Consider the following 15,541-nt stretch of genomic DNA (forward strand, 5'->3'; position numbering starts at 1 on the left):
CCAGAGCTCTCCAAGCCATGCACGCTCCCACTGGTCTCCCTCAGGTCTGCAAGGACAACCTGAAGGTGCCCATGAGCACAGGGCAGAGAGAAAGCACAGCCCTGCCCTCATCTCTGCACAGGATGGATGGATGGATCCCCACTGTGAGCCTAACAGTGAGCCAGGGGCTGCAGTTCATGCATGCCTGGAAGACACAGCATCGAGCACTAAGAAAAACAAGCCATTGTGCCAAGCTTTGCTATTTGCTAGATGCCCTGGGGTATGTGGGACATGAGGATGTGCCCAACACATGTTACTGCATGGACCACAGAAGTTGCTAGGCAAAATGACAACAGCTGCAGTGACCAGGCAGATACGTGCCATGCACTGCAACTCTGCAGCTTCTACAACAGCTTTTTCACATTTCAGAAGCAACAAGTGTTTCCACATTTGTTCCTCTCTGCAGAAAGTCAGAGCAGCTGTGGGGTGAGGCAGCAGAAGAAGCCTGGATTCCTTGGCAGGGAAAGGTGAAGAGGATCCATTTGCTGCAGTTGGAGGTACAAGTGTGATGGGAGGTGCCAGCACAGCACAGTACAGCCAGCTGTACCAGCGCCTGGTGTATCAAGGAACAAGAGGAAAAAAATCACCTAGAAACACGTACAGAGTTTCACTTTTCCAAGCAATGCAGGTAAAAACAAGGCTTTCAGCAAGATGAAAGATCCTGCTTGTGACCACCTGCACCTCCTCCCCACTCTGCCATCAGGGAATGCGATGGAAGGACAGCAGGTGCAGACCTGCCCTCTGCATCTTGAAAGGCAGTAAGAGCCAGCAAGAGCCAGCCTCCAGCACCTGCGGTGAGCCTGCCATGCTCAAAATGCACAAGCCCAGCTCCCTGCACCTCTAAGCTCCAGCACGCAGTACCACCCCACACTGTGCAGCGGGGCACAAACCCAGGCGTCTGGAGACAAAGCTGTTATGCAGCTCTGAGCAAGGGCAAGCAAGGTCCCTCTGGCTCCCAGCTTGGCAACCCAAACTCTCCTCTCTACCCCAGGCACTGCCCTGAGCCTCCTGCTGCTCGTCCCACCGCCATCCAGAAGGGCTGCGTTCACAATTCAGATCAAGTTTCCTCCCGGTTTTCTCATCCTACTGCAGCCTCATAAATACCATCTGGAAGGCGGGAGCAGTTATTCTGGATCAGCTGTTCACACCACCCCTCTGTGGCCTCCAGCACCTGCCCCTCGCAGGGATTCGGTGCTGCTGCAGGCACAGATGCTGCAGGATTCACTGTACTGCTGGCTGCACTACTGCTGCCCTGCTGTACCCAGGCAGGGCCATAATGGAGCACGAAGAGGATCCCGATTCAAATGAAAGCACAGGGCAGACTGTTGAGATGGAGAGATGCTGAAAAGGCCATCTCCTCGGGCAAGCCACAGGCCTCTGGGCAGGAGCAGACAGATTTGTCCTTTGTTTTGCAGCCCCAGTTTGCCAAACTGAAACAGCATCAAACCACAGCTTATCTTTCCTCTCTGTGTCCCTTGAACAAGTGCCTTTTATTCATGGCAGTCCCACACAGCAACACAGTTTCACATGAGCAAACAAAGGCCTCAGGGGTTTGCTCAGCATGCGCTGCCCCGTCCTGGCACACACCAGCACCGGCCCCAAGCCCAGATGGGATCAGCATCACCTCGGTGCTGGCAGCCAGGGATGGAGGCAGGCTAAAGGGGACTGCAGCTTCACACATTCTCCTCCCCATTTCTGAATCACAGTAGTCAGAGACCCAAGACCAGAGCCACTGGTATCAAAGTGGATTAAGTTACCAGTAGAGGAAATCCAGCAGCAACTGGTGCCTGCCACTTTTGCAAGGAAGGAATGAGCTCCAAAACAAGCCTGGAAGACAGAGGGCAGCTGGCAGTGCTGAACAGCTCAGAGGGTCAGGGAGTTCCCTAGAGGCAGGCAGCAAGTTGGTCCAGCCCTCAGCCCCCTCTGCCAAGCCCAGAGCAGCAGGAGCGCAGCCCTAAGGACAGACACTGCACAGCATCAGCTGGAAGGGCATGTGGTTCCTCCCTGGCACTTTCAAGGGGCTCTGCTCCACGTACCTCATGTCCTCCACTAGCTCCCTCCTTGCAGCACTCAGGCTCCTGAGCAACTGCTGTCACCACATCCATTCATCAGCTCCTGCTGGAGGACCGAGGCTTCTCCAACAGCTCCAGGTCACATGCATGACACCTCCCCAGGGGACAAGGGATTGTACTTCTGCCAGGCTTCTGCCTCTGCAGCAAGAGAAAAGTCAAAGGAGCAAGGCAGAAGGGCTGCTCTAGAAAAAATCCTGCTCTGGTTCCTTTTACTCTTAAAAAATGAACAACAAAATCACTTCCCGTCAATCCACCTCACAGCATATATGCACCTGGGATCAACCTGCTCCAAACACAACACCCAAGTGCTCTCCCAGGCTCTCCCAGCACAAGTGAGCACAGTGCACAAGAGACTGTCCCCTTTCACAGCAAGACTGCAGCTCCAGGATCCCTTCCTAAAAGGGAGGAAGAAGACAGGACTCTGGATCTGGCCATAGCCAAAGATGGATACCAACCTCCTGCACGCACAGCCACATCCTGAGAGCACCAAAGCAAAATTACTCAATTCCTGCACCTGGAGAAGGACCTGACCCTACATCTCCGCACCTGGATGAGGACCTGACCCTACCTTTGTGAACAAGAGGGCTCAGCTACTGCAGAGCGTCCCAAAACCACAAAAAGGTGCTGCTACTCTGTCTAAATGGCAGATTGAAGTGACAGGCCTGCTTGTAGCTTCACATGTAACAGTAACATTCCAGGCATGGCACTCAGGCATCTCGGTAAGATCTCAGCACAAGTTCTGCCGTGGCTTTTACCTGTGTTTGTTGAAAACAGAGATGAGGAAGGTGACTTGGAGGCATGGAGCAGCAGAGGAAGAGAAAGGGAAATTTGCCCTCATACCACTGGGGCCATCTGGGATCATAATAAAAACTTCAGTTTCTACTACTCTGATCTACATCCTCTGATTTCTTTACAGCTCCAGAGCTATAAATAGCCTCATTTTAGACAATTAAGAGGCTTTGAGAGGAAATGGAGTGCTGGAACAGCCAGCACAGAAAGCGGACGGACAGGGATGGAAGCCACAGCACGACGTGCTGCCAGCTCCGCAGCACTGCACGCTTTCTGGGGCAAGGTTCCAGCTGCCAGTGCTTTGGTGAGAACTGGCAACCAGTTCCAAGTCCAATGCTCCCATGTGGATACCAAGCAGGTATCCACAATGACCTGCAGCATGGTTTCCCTACCGCATCCCAGCTGGATGCCACAGCTCCCCTGCAGGGACACAGCCACCTCACCGCAGCTCTTGCACAACACCAGCTCTGCTCCAGCGTGATGAACTGGCACATCCTGAGCATCAGAGCCAATCTTAGCATCAATCTAAATCTCCTCTCTTTGTCTGAAACCGTTTCCCTTTGCCCTGTCACAGCAGTGCCTGCTAAAGAGTCTGTCCCCTTCTTTCTTACAGCCCCCTTTCGATACTGAAGGGCCACCATCAGGTCTGCCTGGAACCTTCTCCATGCTGCTTTCAGGGGCCATAGGGGAGGTGTTCCATCTCTTGGATAATTTCTGTGGCCTTTCACAAGAGGCATTCATTCTGAAAAGGTATTTAGAGAAAAACAGAACACTTCTCCAGTATGCTGCAGGAAACTCCAGAAAACGCCAATTCTCCAGACAAGGGAAGCCATCCAGAAAGCTCCAGCCAAACCAAGTGGTGGACAGAGCTGCTCACATTCAGCTACACAGAGCTCACAGTTTAACTGTGCTGCAACCCATGGGTGCTCCCAGCCTCAGCAACCTGGTGCTGACATGTGCACAGCTCCAGCAGGGACCTCGCAAAGACCCCCAGTGAGCAGAGGGCCCAGCAGGGAAAGGTCCATCTCCCTGCACTGATGGAACAGCAACCATCAAAAACCCTGACCAGAACAGGACCCTGATTCCCCTCTTCACGATGGGTGTGGAATGGGATGGAATCTCAAAGACAATCAGTGTCCTGATCCCTTCCTAGCACCTTACAGGTATGGAAGGATGCACAGGGAAGAGTTGCCACCGCCACCACTTCCAGCAGCAGCATGAGAAGGCACTGCAAGCCCCTGGCTCCCAATGCACTCAATGGCATCAACAGAGCAAGGTCCTGCCACCAGCACCTGTGGCACTGTACTGTGCTGCCTGCAGCTTCATGAAGGGTTTGGTGTGGCAGGAACCTTGCCATGAAGGGGTGGCATCTCACCTTGGCCATGAAGAGTCTGCAGGCTCAGCTGAATGCCCCAACACCTCCATGTGTGCAAGCAAGAAGGAGCCCAAGCAGACTCAGAGCTAAGCCAGAATTCATCTGGAATATACACACAGCTATCGAGGATTTATTTAAAAATAAAATCTTTGCCCCAAGCAGAGATTTTAGCAACAAGATTCCTTTCACTACCATGCATTTGTACCTTTAATGCTCCCTCCCGGTACCCTGGGGAAAGCAGGTGTGTGTTCCTGTTTAAAGGATGAGATGCTAACACATACAAAGAGACTAAGCAGCTTGGTTCAGAAGAGAACAGGCACTCAGATCTGGATGTCACAAGGCTACTGCTTCCATCACCAAGGTCCTTTTGCTGCTCCCATGTCCAGCTGTCCCCAGCAGACAGGGCTGTAGACCACCAGCCTCAGCCCTCAAGGCACCACAGCTTCCAGCACACCTCCAACACCACACAGCACTGATCTCTGCCCTCAATCCTATCCTCACTGTGACAGAAATCTCCCCCTAAGAACAGCCCACTCGTGAAGCACTCCCACCCCTGTTTTCCTAACAAGATGTGCATGCATCCCTGAGGCACGGGATACACCACAGCAGGCTTGGCTCTGTGCTGGCCTTCAGCATCTAAACATTAGGAGCTCTGAAGGTGGCCACAGGCAGGGGCAGGAAACCAGCAGGAAAAGCAAAGTCTATCCCAGAACTCCTGGCCAGCCTCAGACCAACTCCCCAGTACTCCATTTCCTTCCTGCACTACAGGGCTCCAGGGATGAGGCCACGAAGAGGCAAACCCACCTACTTGGACTGCTTCTATTTACTTTTGTTTTTTTTTTAAAAGAAGAGTGTATTAATCTGTTTCTCTCTGGAAACCAAGCAGCTGCTGCTGCTTCACCCCGTTGCTGCACCAGTCTCACCATGGGAACCGTGGGGACTTTGATGCCTGGCAGCCCGGCTGATCTCAGCACGTCTTTTGAACCCGCTTCCATAATCACCGCCTAAAGCAAGTCCTTCCCACGCAGAGGCTGCTCGGTGAATCATGGCCAGCTATTTTCCTGTCTCCAGGAACCACGCAGCACTCAGCTGGGATGAGCTCTCTCCTTCAGCAGAGGAAAAGCATAATTCTCACCGAACTGCTCCTCACAGGACACTGCCTTTATCCGCACAAAGAGCAGAAGTTCCTGTGCTTGCCCCAACATCCGCCCCGCTGCGGAGGCTGGCTGTGCAGGAAATGTACTTCTACACATTAGCATTTCATGTAATTTCTCCAGCTCCAGCAGGCTGCAGGATGGGGAGCAGCAGGCAGAGCCGGCACAAACCAGGCTGCACAAACATCACCCTGCAGCACCGATTCGCACTGCTGGCTCCTGAATGGCAGTGCTGGCCGTGCACAGGAGTGCCAGGGCAGTCTGCTGCTATTTCCACACCTTCCTCAGCTCATCTGGGGAAGAGAGGAGAAAGCAGCAGCTTGGAGGGAGTCATCCTGCAGGAAGGGCCCAACTCTGTTTGCACGATCCCCCAAGAGCTGCAGGTCCAAGCAGGATGGGCAGCCCTGCAGGCTGGGACAAGCAGCAGTGGTGGTGGGGAACTGCACAAAACAGCCTTTAAAAGCATCTTAGGCATTGCTAGAACTCAGACACGTGACTGAGAGCAAAGACAACAACTAATTGCTTCCATGCCATTACGAGCCCAACTAGGAAACCCAAGGCAGGGGCCTACAAAGGAGCAGAGCACAACGCTGCGTGCCTTGGGGTCTCCCCGAGTCGAACACCAGACACTGGGAAGTAAACTTGCTGGGACTGGCAGCAGCAACAAAAACAAGGACTACACCACAGATAGGACGTGACCATCACAGCAAACGCCTCCAGTGGAAAGCCACAACAGCTTGGGGACACTCAGAAGCAAGCAGCTATTCCTAAAATACTAGTGGCTCCAAACGGACTCAAGCAAGTACAGACACCCAACCAGGCTGGCACTACAGAAAGCAGGCTTCAGGCAAAGGCTCAGATAGTGTTAGCATTAAACACGGCAGTCTCTGTAGTCAAGCCCCCGGGCTGGGGATTTTTAGCTGCTTTCAGCATACCTCTCAGCCTAGCAGAGCCTGAATGCAGCACACAGCCCTCTAACAGGAGGAAATATTCCTCACTCTCAGGTGGCTGATGGGGAACGAGCACAGCCAAATGACTCAGAGGCACATCTTGAGATGCTGATTTTATCAAGGAGGGACAGAAAGCGAGAGCAGGAAACACTGAGCTCTTTTTCAGAGTCTGTTTTGGTGTGTTTTGTTCCCCACAATCCGGTATTCAGAGCATTTCACTGCACTGTCACAAAAACAGCATCTCTCGCTCTTTTAAGTTCAAAGACCCTTGCTACTTCTCCCACTCACCCTGGAGTCATAATGCTTCATCTTTGACAGTTACAGTGAGTTGGGAGGTGAAAAGGGAGCCGCAAGAAGGTGGCAAGCTTGTTAAATGGAGATCTCATTCCCAGGTAGACACCTCCACCACTGGGGTGAGTGAGGAAGAGGTGGGAAGAGTCCTGCAGTTATTCTGCAGGAAACACTGGCAGCCTGGTAAATAAGATGAGGTTTGGCACCCTTCTATCGGTGGAAACTCGGCTCTGAGTTTCACAAGGACTAGAACTGAGCCTCTGGATGAGAGCCGACGCTCAGCAGGACGCAAAGCGACTCGTCCCCACTGCACTGCCGTGGCTTGAAGCTGAGAGGCAAGCAGGTAAGCAGGCTCCTTCCCCTTCCCCTTACCTTTGCAGCCGGTGGTGTAAATTCTGTTGCTGCCGTGTTATAAGGTCACTTTCCCAAACAGGACCACCGTGACTACTCCTATACCAGCCCACAGCTGGGTGCCCTGGGTAGGGTGGGCTAGTGAAGCCATGGTCCGACTCCGTCTCTGCGGCCAGCGACGAGGCAGAGCTCCCCATGGTTCCCCCCTACCCAGGCCACGCAGAGCTTTATCCTAGGTTAGGTCCAAGGCAGTGGCACAGGCAGTTCGGGTGGGACAGGCGAGGCGCTGCGGCATGGGCTGCTGTAAGGATCCCGACTCGCTGGAGAAAGGAAGGTCGGTTCTGATCAAGAGTTGAAAAAATAAAAGAGAAAAGGGAAAGGAAAAAAAAAAAAAAAGAAAAAAAAAAAAAGAAAGAAAAAAAAAAAAAAGGAAAAAGAGAGAAAGATAAGGTATGATTTCAGCAACACCCCTCCTGTCTTAGAAGCAGAAGCGTGCATGTTAGTGCATGCTCTGACCAGGGCCACGTCACCGAAGCCTGCTTTTGCTGCCTGGAGATGTGGAGCGCAGGGCTGCAGAAGAGGATCTCCCCAGGGAAGCACCAGGACTTTCCAGGCTCAGGTTTGTCTGCAGGGAGGATGTACGTAAAACAAAATATCCCTCTGTTCCTGCTTCCCACTAACACTGCAGTAACGCTGCATACGGGCTGACTGGCCGTCTGCACAAGTATGTTTTCTGTGACCAGGGCAATGAAATACTCTCTTTCAGCTCAAGCCAATTTTTAGCAGATTCTGAGCATTCCCCTACCCAAAGAAGTGGGCCTGGGGCTTTGAATGTTCTTCCTTTTCGCCCTCTCTCTTTCACGCTTCTTAGAATCTCACAGTTAAAACCCAAAAACATTTCTTGTCCTCTGACATTCAAAGAAGTTTAAACATATATGTCTTCTTAAAGGAGAGAGGCACGGCACTCTGGATGCGTGTCAGAAGGAGCGGATCAAGGGAACATTTAACAGAGAGAAAAGAAGAAAGGAGGAAGAAGAAAAAATTAGCACAGCTGAGCTTATTCAATTACCCACCAGGATTTACAGAGATGAATGAACTGTACAAAGACCTTTGCGAAGAATCTACTTTGCACAGCAAAAAGGCTGAAACAAAGATTCCTAAAATACAGCTTTTCAATCCCGGGGTTGTTCTGAGGGACCAAGAAAGGCCTTGATAGATAACAGCCTCTCAAATGCAGCAGCTCAAGGAGCAGGTGCAGTTTTGCTACAAGCTTAACACTGAAACGTGCCTGCATAAGGCCATTAACTGAAGAACATTAGCTACTTTGTCACGGTGCCTTCTCTGCAACCTGCAAAGCCTGTGCTAAGGAAATAGAACTGGTAAAAATAAAAGCTCAAGAACACGATTTTCCCTACCTCGATTACTTTGCTGTAATTGGTCTGCCTAATTGCTGTGCACCAGGCAGACTGAAGACATCACATCTCCACACTGAGCTCCCTGCACAACACCAGGACTTTGATTTCTTGCAGGTCCAGCCAAGGTGGATCCCTGGCACTTCCTCTCTCATTTCCTCCAACTTGGGCAATTAGCTTGCAATAAATCTGATTTCCTGGCTAACTGAAAGCAGTGATGTGAGGGGAAGTATCTCCCAGTGTCATCAGTTCAACTCTGACTGAGACAGCCCAGTTTCACACCCTGCTGAGAGAACAAGCTGCCTCACCTTGGAGTTGTGTTTTCCCACAAGAAAAAACACAAAGTAAAAGCAAATTGGGCAGAAACAGCCCCGCAGAGTTCACTCCAGGCAGTGCCAAGCAGAAGGTGGGATGCTCGATTTGCTAACAGCCTTCTCCCCTGCACAAACCGCCTAACGAAGCCATTCCACAGACTGGATCGAGATCGCTTCCTCCTCTGAGTCCTGAGCTGGAAAAGCAGAGCCCTTTGCTTCTTCCTCCTACGTGCAGAAGCGCCAGTTTTAGCTCACCACAACAGGCACAAGACCTGCCTGCTGCCGGCATCGCTGCTGGCTCCCAGCGCGTCGCTCACGTCTCAGCCCTTCCTCCTCCTCAGGTCTGCACCGGGGACCAGAGCAAGGCTGCAGAAAGGAGAGAGGCTGGGAACCCTGCTTTAAAACCCAGCGGTGGGTGGAGCTGGGCAGGGACCTATAAATAGGTGCAGGATAACCCTGCTAAGTCCTGGTGATCTCCAAGACTGTCTGGTCTACATGGGCTGCTTGGCTGCGAGCGCTGCGTGAAATCGGATTTCTCTGGGCAAAGCAGTAAATCCTTCTCTCCAGGGTTACCCTTTGCACCAGGTGAGAGCAGGCAGCAAACAGTGCAGAGGGAAGCACTGAATGGAGTCCGTTTGCAAACAGGAGGAGAGGCATCGCTGCAGCTCAATGCAAAACACGTACCTGCTTGCCACGCTGAGCCAGAAAACGCCTTTGGCCAACAATAAGCAAAGGAAGAGTCTGCAAGATGGAAAGATGAGAATGCAAACTACACCCTAGCAAGGGAAGGGGTCAATTAAAAAGGGCTACAAAGAGGAAAGCCTCACCGAAAGCACTGAGCTTTATTTTTTAGGAGCTTCTCCCATTGGGCAGGAGATGCCCCATGCAGGTACACAGCCCATGCTGAGCAGAGCAGAACTCAGGGGGAGCAAACTGCCAGCAGCTCCTCTGCCTTGGCACAAAGGAACAGGATTTTCCTTCTAATAAATAAAGCACAGCTTCCACCTACCTCATCAGGACAGGAAGAAACAAAGCAAATAGATTGAAATGTCTCAGGAAGGGTGGAACTCATTCATGGAAATGAGCAGTTAAGCACCTTAGTAAGATGCTGAGTTGGGATTTTGGTTTTTTTTACCCCTCGCAGCTGTGATAATTATCAGGTTTCAACTGACACTGCTTAACTGCTCCCAAAATATTGCTTCCAAAACTAAAATAGATTTCATCCTTCTGCTTCCAAGTCACTCGCATGCATTCACGCTGGTTTGCGAGGCAGACCCTTCCTCAGTTTGCACTGATACTGGGAGCAGCAGGCTCTGGCAGCAAGCTCAGGACAGCAGAGCTTCCCTGCAGAGGTTGCTCCTGCTGCTGGAGAGCTGAGAGGTTGCCAGGGTGCAGGATGAGCTCTATGCCTCAACACCAGCGAGCAGGTTGGGTCCCAGCCCTTCTGCCACAGCACGCAAAGCCAAGCACAGATGTCCTCAATCACCTTCCCTTCCAAAGTAGATTTCCATTTTGAAGTGAAAAACAAATAAGCAAACAAACAAAAAAGATAAAAGAAAAACAAGACCTAGCTCACGTGTTCCAATGTATCTAGGAAACTGCAGGATCAGCTTGTCCCAAGATGTTCCTAGGATTGAGCCCAAGCTCTTCCCTCCGGCACACAGCAGGAAGAGACAGATTTCTGGAGCTGCTCCAGCCCCTGAAAATGCCAAGGGCAGATTCACCTCACCTGGTCCTGTGTGCAGAAGCCCCCTGGTACGTGATAGATGCTCCCCACGCTCCTTTTGTTATCTGTTCACGTAACACAGCTCAGCTCCTGCCCAAGTCTTCCAACATCTCGCTGCTCTCAGCCTCCCACACCTAAGACCAAGACTCTGTCACATCATTAGTTTCTCAACCCCATACAGTCACCTCTGACCTACTGCCTTCTCTGCTAGGACCCAGCAATGAAAACACAGATGCCCTGCACACCATACAGCTCTGTTCACAGCGTCCCTCCATGTACCTGGAGGAAAAGCATCCTCAGAGCTGTGCCAGAGGAAGATGAGAGCCTCCTGCTACAACACAGAGGCTGCCACTACCAGCCCTTCTCTTCCCTCAACTGTGTGCACGTCCCTGCCTTGGGCATCAGAAAGGCTGGACCTGCTCTCACCCTAAGGAGCAAAGCTCTCTGCTTTCACACACATGCAACTTGTTGCTTGCAAGCTGAAACAAGGGTTCCTGAGACATCCCCACCCAAATAGTGAGAGGTCAGGCACAGGTAACTAAGGCTGGACGTAGCACAGAGGCCTGATGGTGTCATACCAACCGAGCAAGTAAAAGCAGCTCAAGCATTTGTGTACACAGCAAGTGACGAGCAGCCAAGCTCCTCAACGCTCAGAGCAGGGTGGCAAAACCTGTGCATGTGTAAAGGCAGGCATGGGCACCAAGCTGAGCACGATCTGCATTCACCATGCTGAGAGGACCTTGATAAAAGAAGAGACATAAGATAAAAGAAGGATGGGAGAACAAGCTATCTTTTTCCCCATAAGGCAGGAAAAGAGCAGACAAGCAGTAAGACATCCACATCACACAGAAACAGGCCAGACTGAAATCCAAGATGCTAAACCCCAACTCAAGGAGAGCTCAAGCACAGCAAAAGCTCCCACGGCTGCCAGCAAGACCCATGCTGCAAAACAGCCAAGCAAACCAAATGCCCCATGCTGATCAAGTAAGTGTCCTGCACAAAGCTGGAGTCCTGGGGACAAGAAATGGAGTTTTGCTGCTCTTTCTTCCCACCCTCACCTGCTGAGCCAGCAATGTAAGGCAGCCCGAGTGCTGCAGCCTTGGCAGGAAATTAAGCTGTCAGAAAGTTCCAGTTCCTTGCAAAGTTGCCGGAAGGCAGGGGTGGGAAAGTCCCTCCAGGAGCAGACTGAGGAGGCATAGGTCTAACAGGAAGGACAGCCCAGTGGGAAGCTGTTTCAGCCTTCAGGCTTAGCACACAGCTTGACTCGGGACACAGTCCTGTGACTCAAGGCACTGCTCTACCTGCCAGGGCCAAGAAGCACTCAGGCTCACCAGGCACGAGGATGCCCAGCATTACACAGCACCACAAATGGGAGGGCAGGGAGATGCAGAAAAGGGAGAAGTTTACCCACTGAAATGTTCATTACGGGGCAGTAGGGCTGGGAGGAGAGAGGCCAGTATCAGGATTGCTGGCCCAAGATGAAAATCCAGGGGACTGGAAGCTGCAAATAAGCTGTTTTCCTAATCACAGCAAGATACAAATTGCTGATCCACTTGTGGAAATCTAATTAAATGAAATTAGGTGCCTGGACACAGTTTTCTAGATGGGCTGTTAATGAGGTAACCAGATAATTTAACCTGGAAACCTAGACCAGCACATAACAGGACCTCATACTTCATGCTACACTTCAGCAAAGTCCAGAACAGCAGCACACCTTTCTGGCCACAGACATGAACATGCAAAGGCAAGCCTGAGGATCTTTACCTTCTTTCAGCTGCCTTGAAACAGGTTCTGGCCCAACTTTAACCCAGAAGAAACTCATACACATCAGCCGAGTTGGGCTGAGCTGCACTCAATGCCCAGCACTGACTCTTCATAAGTGTGCAGGCAGAGGAAGAGGTGTCCAAAGCCTGAAGCAAAAGATTGATAGGAAAAGTAGATTTATTGCAGAGCCAGCTTAGCCACAAAGCAATTCGCGTCAAAGCCTGAAAAGTTTCCTCTTCTCCCTTGCACAGCACACTGTAAACCAGGGATAGATTACCCAGTGAGCTACTGGAGATCCATCACGGTCACTTTGAGAGAGGGGATTATACAGATTTGAAATGGGAAATAGGCAACTTAATTACAAGCTGTGGTGAAGACAACGGACAGGAAGGCTTCTTCAAAATAAAGGTTAACTTCAAACCCATCTCCATCACTAAAGAGTGGGAAGGCCCACCTGAATAAGAACGAAAAACAGCAACAAAGCCACAGCAGAAGCAGGGCCTGGATTTGCACAGAATAAAACACAAAACAAACAAACCTCTACCACCGGGTGCTCTATTAAGTCAATTAGCATTACTTCAGCGAAGTGCAGCAGGGCAACTTGTATCTTCCAGTTTACTGGCCAACTGTGGCTGCCTTTGGAGTGCAGTGCTAACAAGCGTGTGGGCTGGCACGGCTCATCTCATTAACCAGCCCATCTCATTAACAACATTGCAGTGAGGCCACAGACAGAGACAAGGGGAAGAAACAAAACAAGACAAGCCACAGCATCCAGTCTTGGGAAGCTTTACCAACAGATCCAATTTCCAGATCTTTTTCTCTGTGCATTTATAATCCTGGCAGCAGAGCTCTGTCATCCTCCTCAGCCCACAGAATACCCCAGCTACAAAACATGCCAGGCTGCAAAATCACCCTGACAGACTGCCTGCTGAGACCAGTCACACTGTGACAACCAGGAAGCCTTTATCTGCTGCTACTGATATGCTGCAGCTTCAACGGGAAGCAGCATAAGCAGGGATGCTTTGCAGGAAAAACACACACGTGGGCCCCCTGCCAGGAAAAATGCATCTTGAGTAACACGTGTGCTCTTAGTTTCCTTTTCTTTATTTTTTCCCCTCGGATAGGTTTAACTAGACACTGGGTTACCCAGCAGCAATAAAACGTTTTCTTCCCCTTCTCACTTACAGCAGAGTGTTGATTGGTAAACAGCAGATCTTCCAGTCTGAGGCTGTGCCAGCCTGTGCAGAACAGAACTGTTGTTATTGCACATTCACAGCTAGAGATAAACACGAGTCAGAGCCAGGCACTGGCTCTCCAATACATTTGCTTTATCAAGTTCACCTTGATTCAGCTGTTTCTGACAACATCTCTCCCTCCTGAATGGGCAAGATTGCAAAAGTAGCAAGGACAAACATTAAAAAAAGAGAAGTGACAGCAATGCAAAAAGTGCCCCTCTGCACTCACTAACACTCCAACTGTGCAGCTCAGAGCTCCACCTGCACTTAGAACAGTCAAAAGCACAACATGGAAATAAACAGGCTCAACAACACCAACCTCCCAGAGAGAAACAACAGAAAAACAAAGCAGCTTTCGCATATCTCAGGATAAATCTACACCACAAGCCACTGCTGCCACAGGACCAAAAGTTACAATGAACCAGGGAAGGAAAACAAAATTTGCAAGTCATCTCTCATCTGCAAGACAACACTGCTGTGGCACAAGAACAAGAAACCAGCCCAGGAGAACTGGATGCTGAAATGAAAGGGCTGGAAGTCAGAGGAGATCTCTGGACCAACTGCTCCAGAAGGGCTGGGGAAAAGCACGCAGTCAGTTCCAACAATTAACTCCTGGTGAAGTTCATGACCTGCACAAGATGACCCAACAGGGTTGAACTGGACTTGACCCAGGAGTTTCCTCCTGGTCTCTGAGAAAGGCAGATCTCAGCTGTGTGCCATCAGCCACTCGAGTTCATGGGGAGTCACAGATGCCCAAGCGTAGCACAAACGCAAGGTCACACCCAAAAGGACACCAGGGATTGTATCTTCTGATCATGCTAAGCTGACAGATAAGCAGATGAAGAGCCGGCCACTGAAGAAGGGAGGGGAAGAGAGTTGCAGCAAGAAGTGCAGTCTCAGAGCCAGCAAAAGCCCAGGGCACAGATGTGAAAGCAGTCTCAGAGGAAGAGGGAGGAGGAGATGTCCCCTGAGCACGCTGTCCCCAGACGCTTCAGCCACAGCTTTAATTCAACAGACATCAGGCAGACAATAAATATGTAATTTACCCAAACCACATCCAGTTGCATTCCTTTGCTAGAGACAAATCCCAGTCTTCAGTGCACTGCCACGTCCAGAGCCAAAAAAAGCCTCCTCTCACAAGGGCAGCAGTACCACATGCCTCCTTCTGCCACTTGAATGCAATTCAAACTTTCCTTGCTTTAATGAAGCATCATGTCCCAATTTCCAAACAATCAACCTCAATTTAAACCATCACATCTCTGGCTGTGCCTCAAGCAAGCACAGAGGTAGGGTGAGCCTGACAGACAGCAGTGGCATTTGGCATTTCCATCACAAACAACCAGAAGATAAAAGTGTAAGATTGGCTGAGAACTTCACCAGAAGCCCAGAGGACTGGGAAGGGACAGGGAGAATGAACCTGAGGGGGCAAGATGGTTTCTATGCAGGCTCAGTGCTGTTACCTTATGGAAAAGCACCAAATTCCCGCCCACTCCTCTCTTCCACCTCTGGATTTGGCTGGAAGAACATCTGGTGTAACTGAGGTGATATAGATATAGTGGTGCCTGATGCCACTATGACATTCCCCTGGAATAACCATACTGCATTGCTGTCTGCTTCACCATACAGCTATGCCAATACAGCTGAAGCCATAGGATGTGTTCAATCACACAGGGCCTTAAGCAGTACTTGCCCATGAGAGCAATTATTTGAACAAACATAACCATTGCATGAGGAAAACACTATGCTCCAGATGAGGGGGCTGAAAACTAACTCAGATGCTTTCAGAAAGCTGTAGCACAGCAGAGCCAGCCCCAAAAGGCCAACACGTGTTGCTCCAGAACAGCCACATTAGCTTAGCTTAGTTGTATGCAAGCTCTACCCCATCAGAACACCATATCCCTGCATGGGATGCCCCAGGCACGTCCTCAGCACAAGCTCAGCCCACTGCACGCCACCTGGCCCTGCAGGACAGGCTCTGAACCACTACTCTGAAAGCAGCCAAGCTTTCAAAAAAAAAAAAAAAGGACCTTGCTGTGCTCGTGCTGGGAACTGCCAGGGCTCTGCAGTCA

General features: G+C 50.8%; 1 protein-coding gene across 8 annotated transcripts in view; it reads right to left on the reverse strand.

Annotated features, from left to right (window-relative positions):
- The window catches only part of CAPN15 (calpain 15), a 48,915-nt gene that overhangs the window by 27,770 nt on the left and 5,604 nt on the right, over positions 1 to 15,541 (reverse strand). For 5 of the 8 annotated variants that reach the window (XM_052680252.1, XM_052680253.1, XM_052680249.1 and 2 more), the window contains exon 4: positions 7,043 to 7,362. The exons of 1 other annotated variant lie outside the window; for it this stretch is intronic. In XM_052680252.1, the coding sequence (XP_052536212.1) occupies positions 7,043 to 7,218 (176 nt within the window). In that variant the 5' untranslated portion in view covers positions 7,219 to 7,362. Of the gene's footprint in view, positions 1 to 7,042; positions 7,363 to 12,237; positions 12,384 to 13,422; positions 13,476 to 15,541 lie in introns of all 8 variants that reach the window. 2 more of the 8 variants (XM_052680251.1, XM_052680250.1) reach the window with 2 other exon arrangements.

The sequence above is a fragment of the Tympanuchus pallidicinctus genome, unplaced genomic scaffold (genome assembly GCF_026119805.1).
Source record: "Tympanuchus pallidicinctus isolate F22 unplaced genomic scaffold, pur_lepc_1.0 scaffold18, whole genome shotgun sequence".
In the NCBI taxonomy this organism is placed as follows: Eukaryota; Metazoa; Chordata; class Aves; order Galliformes; family Phasianidae; genus Tympanuchus; species Tympanuchus pallidicinctus.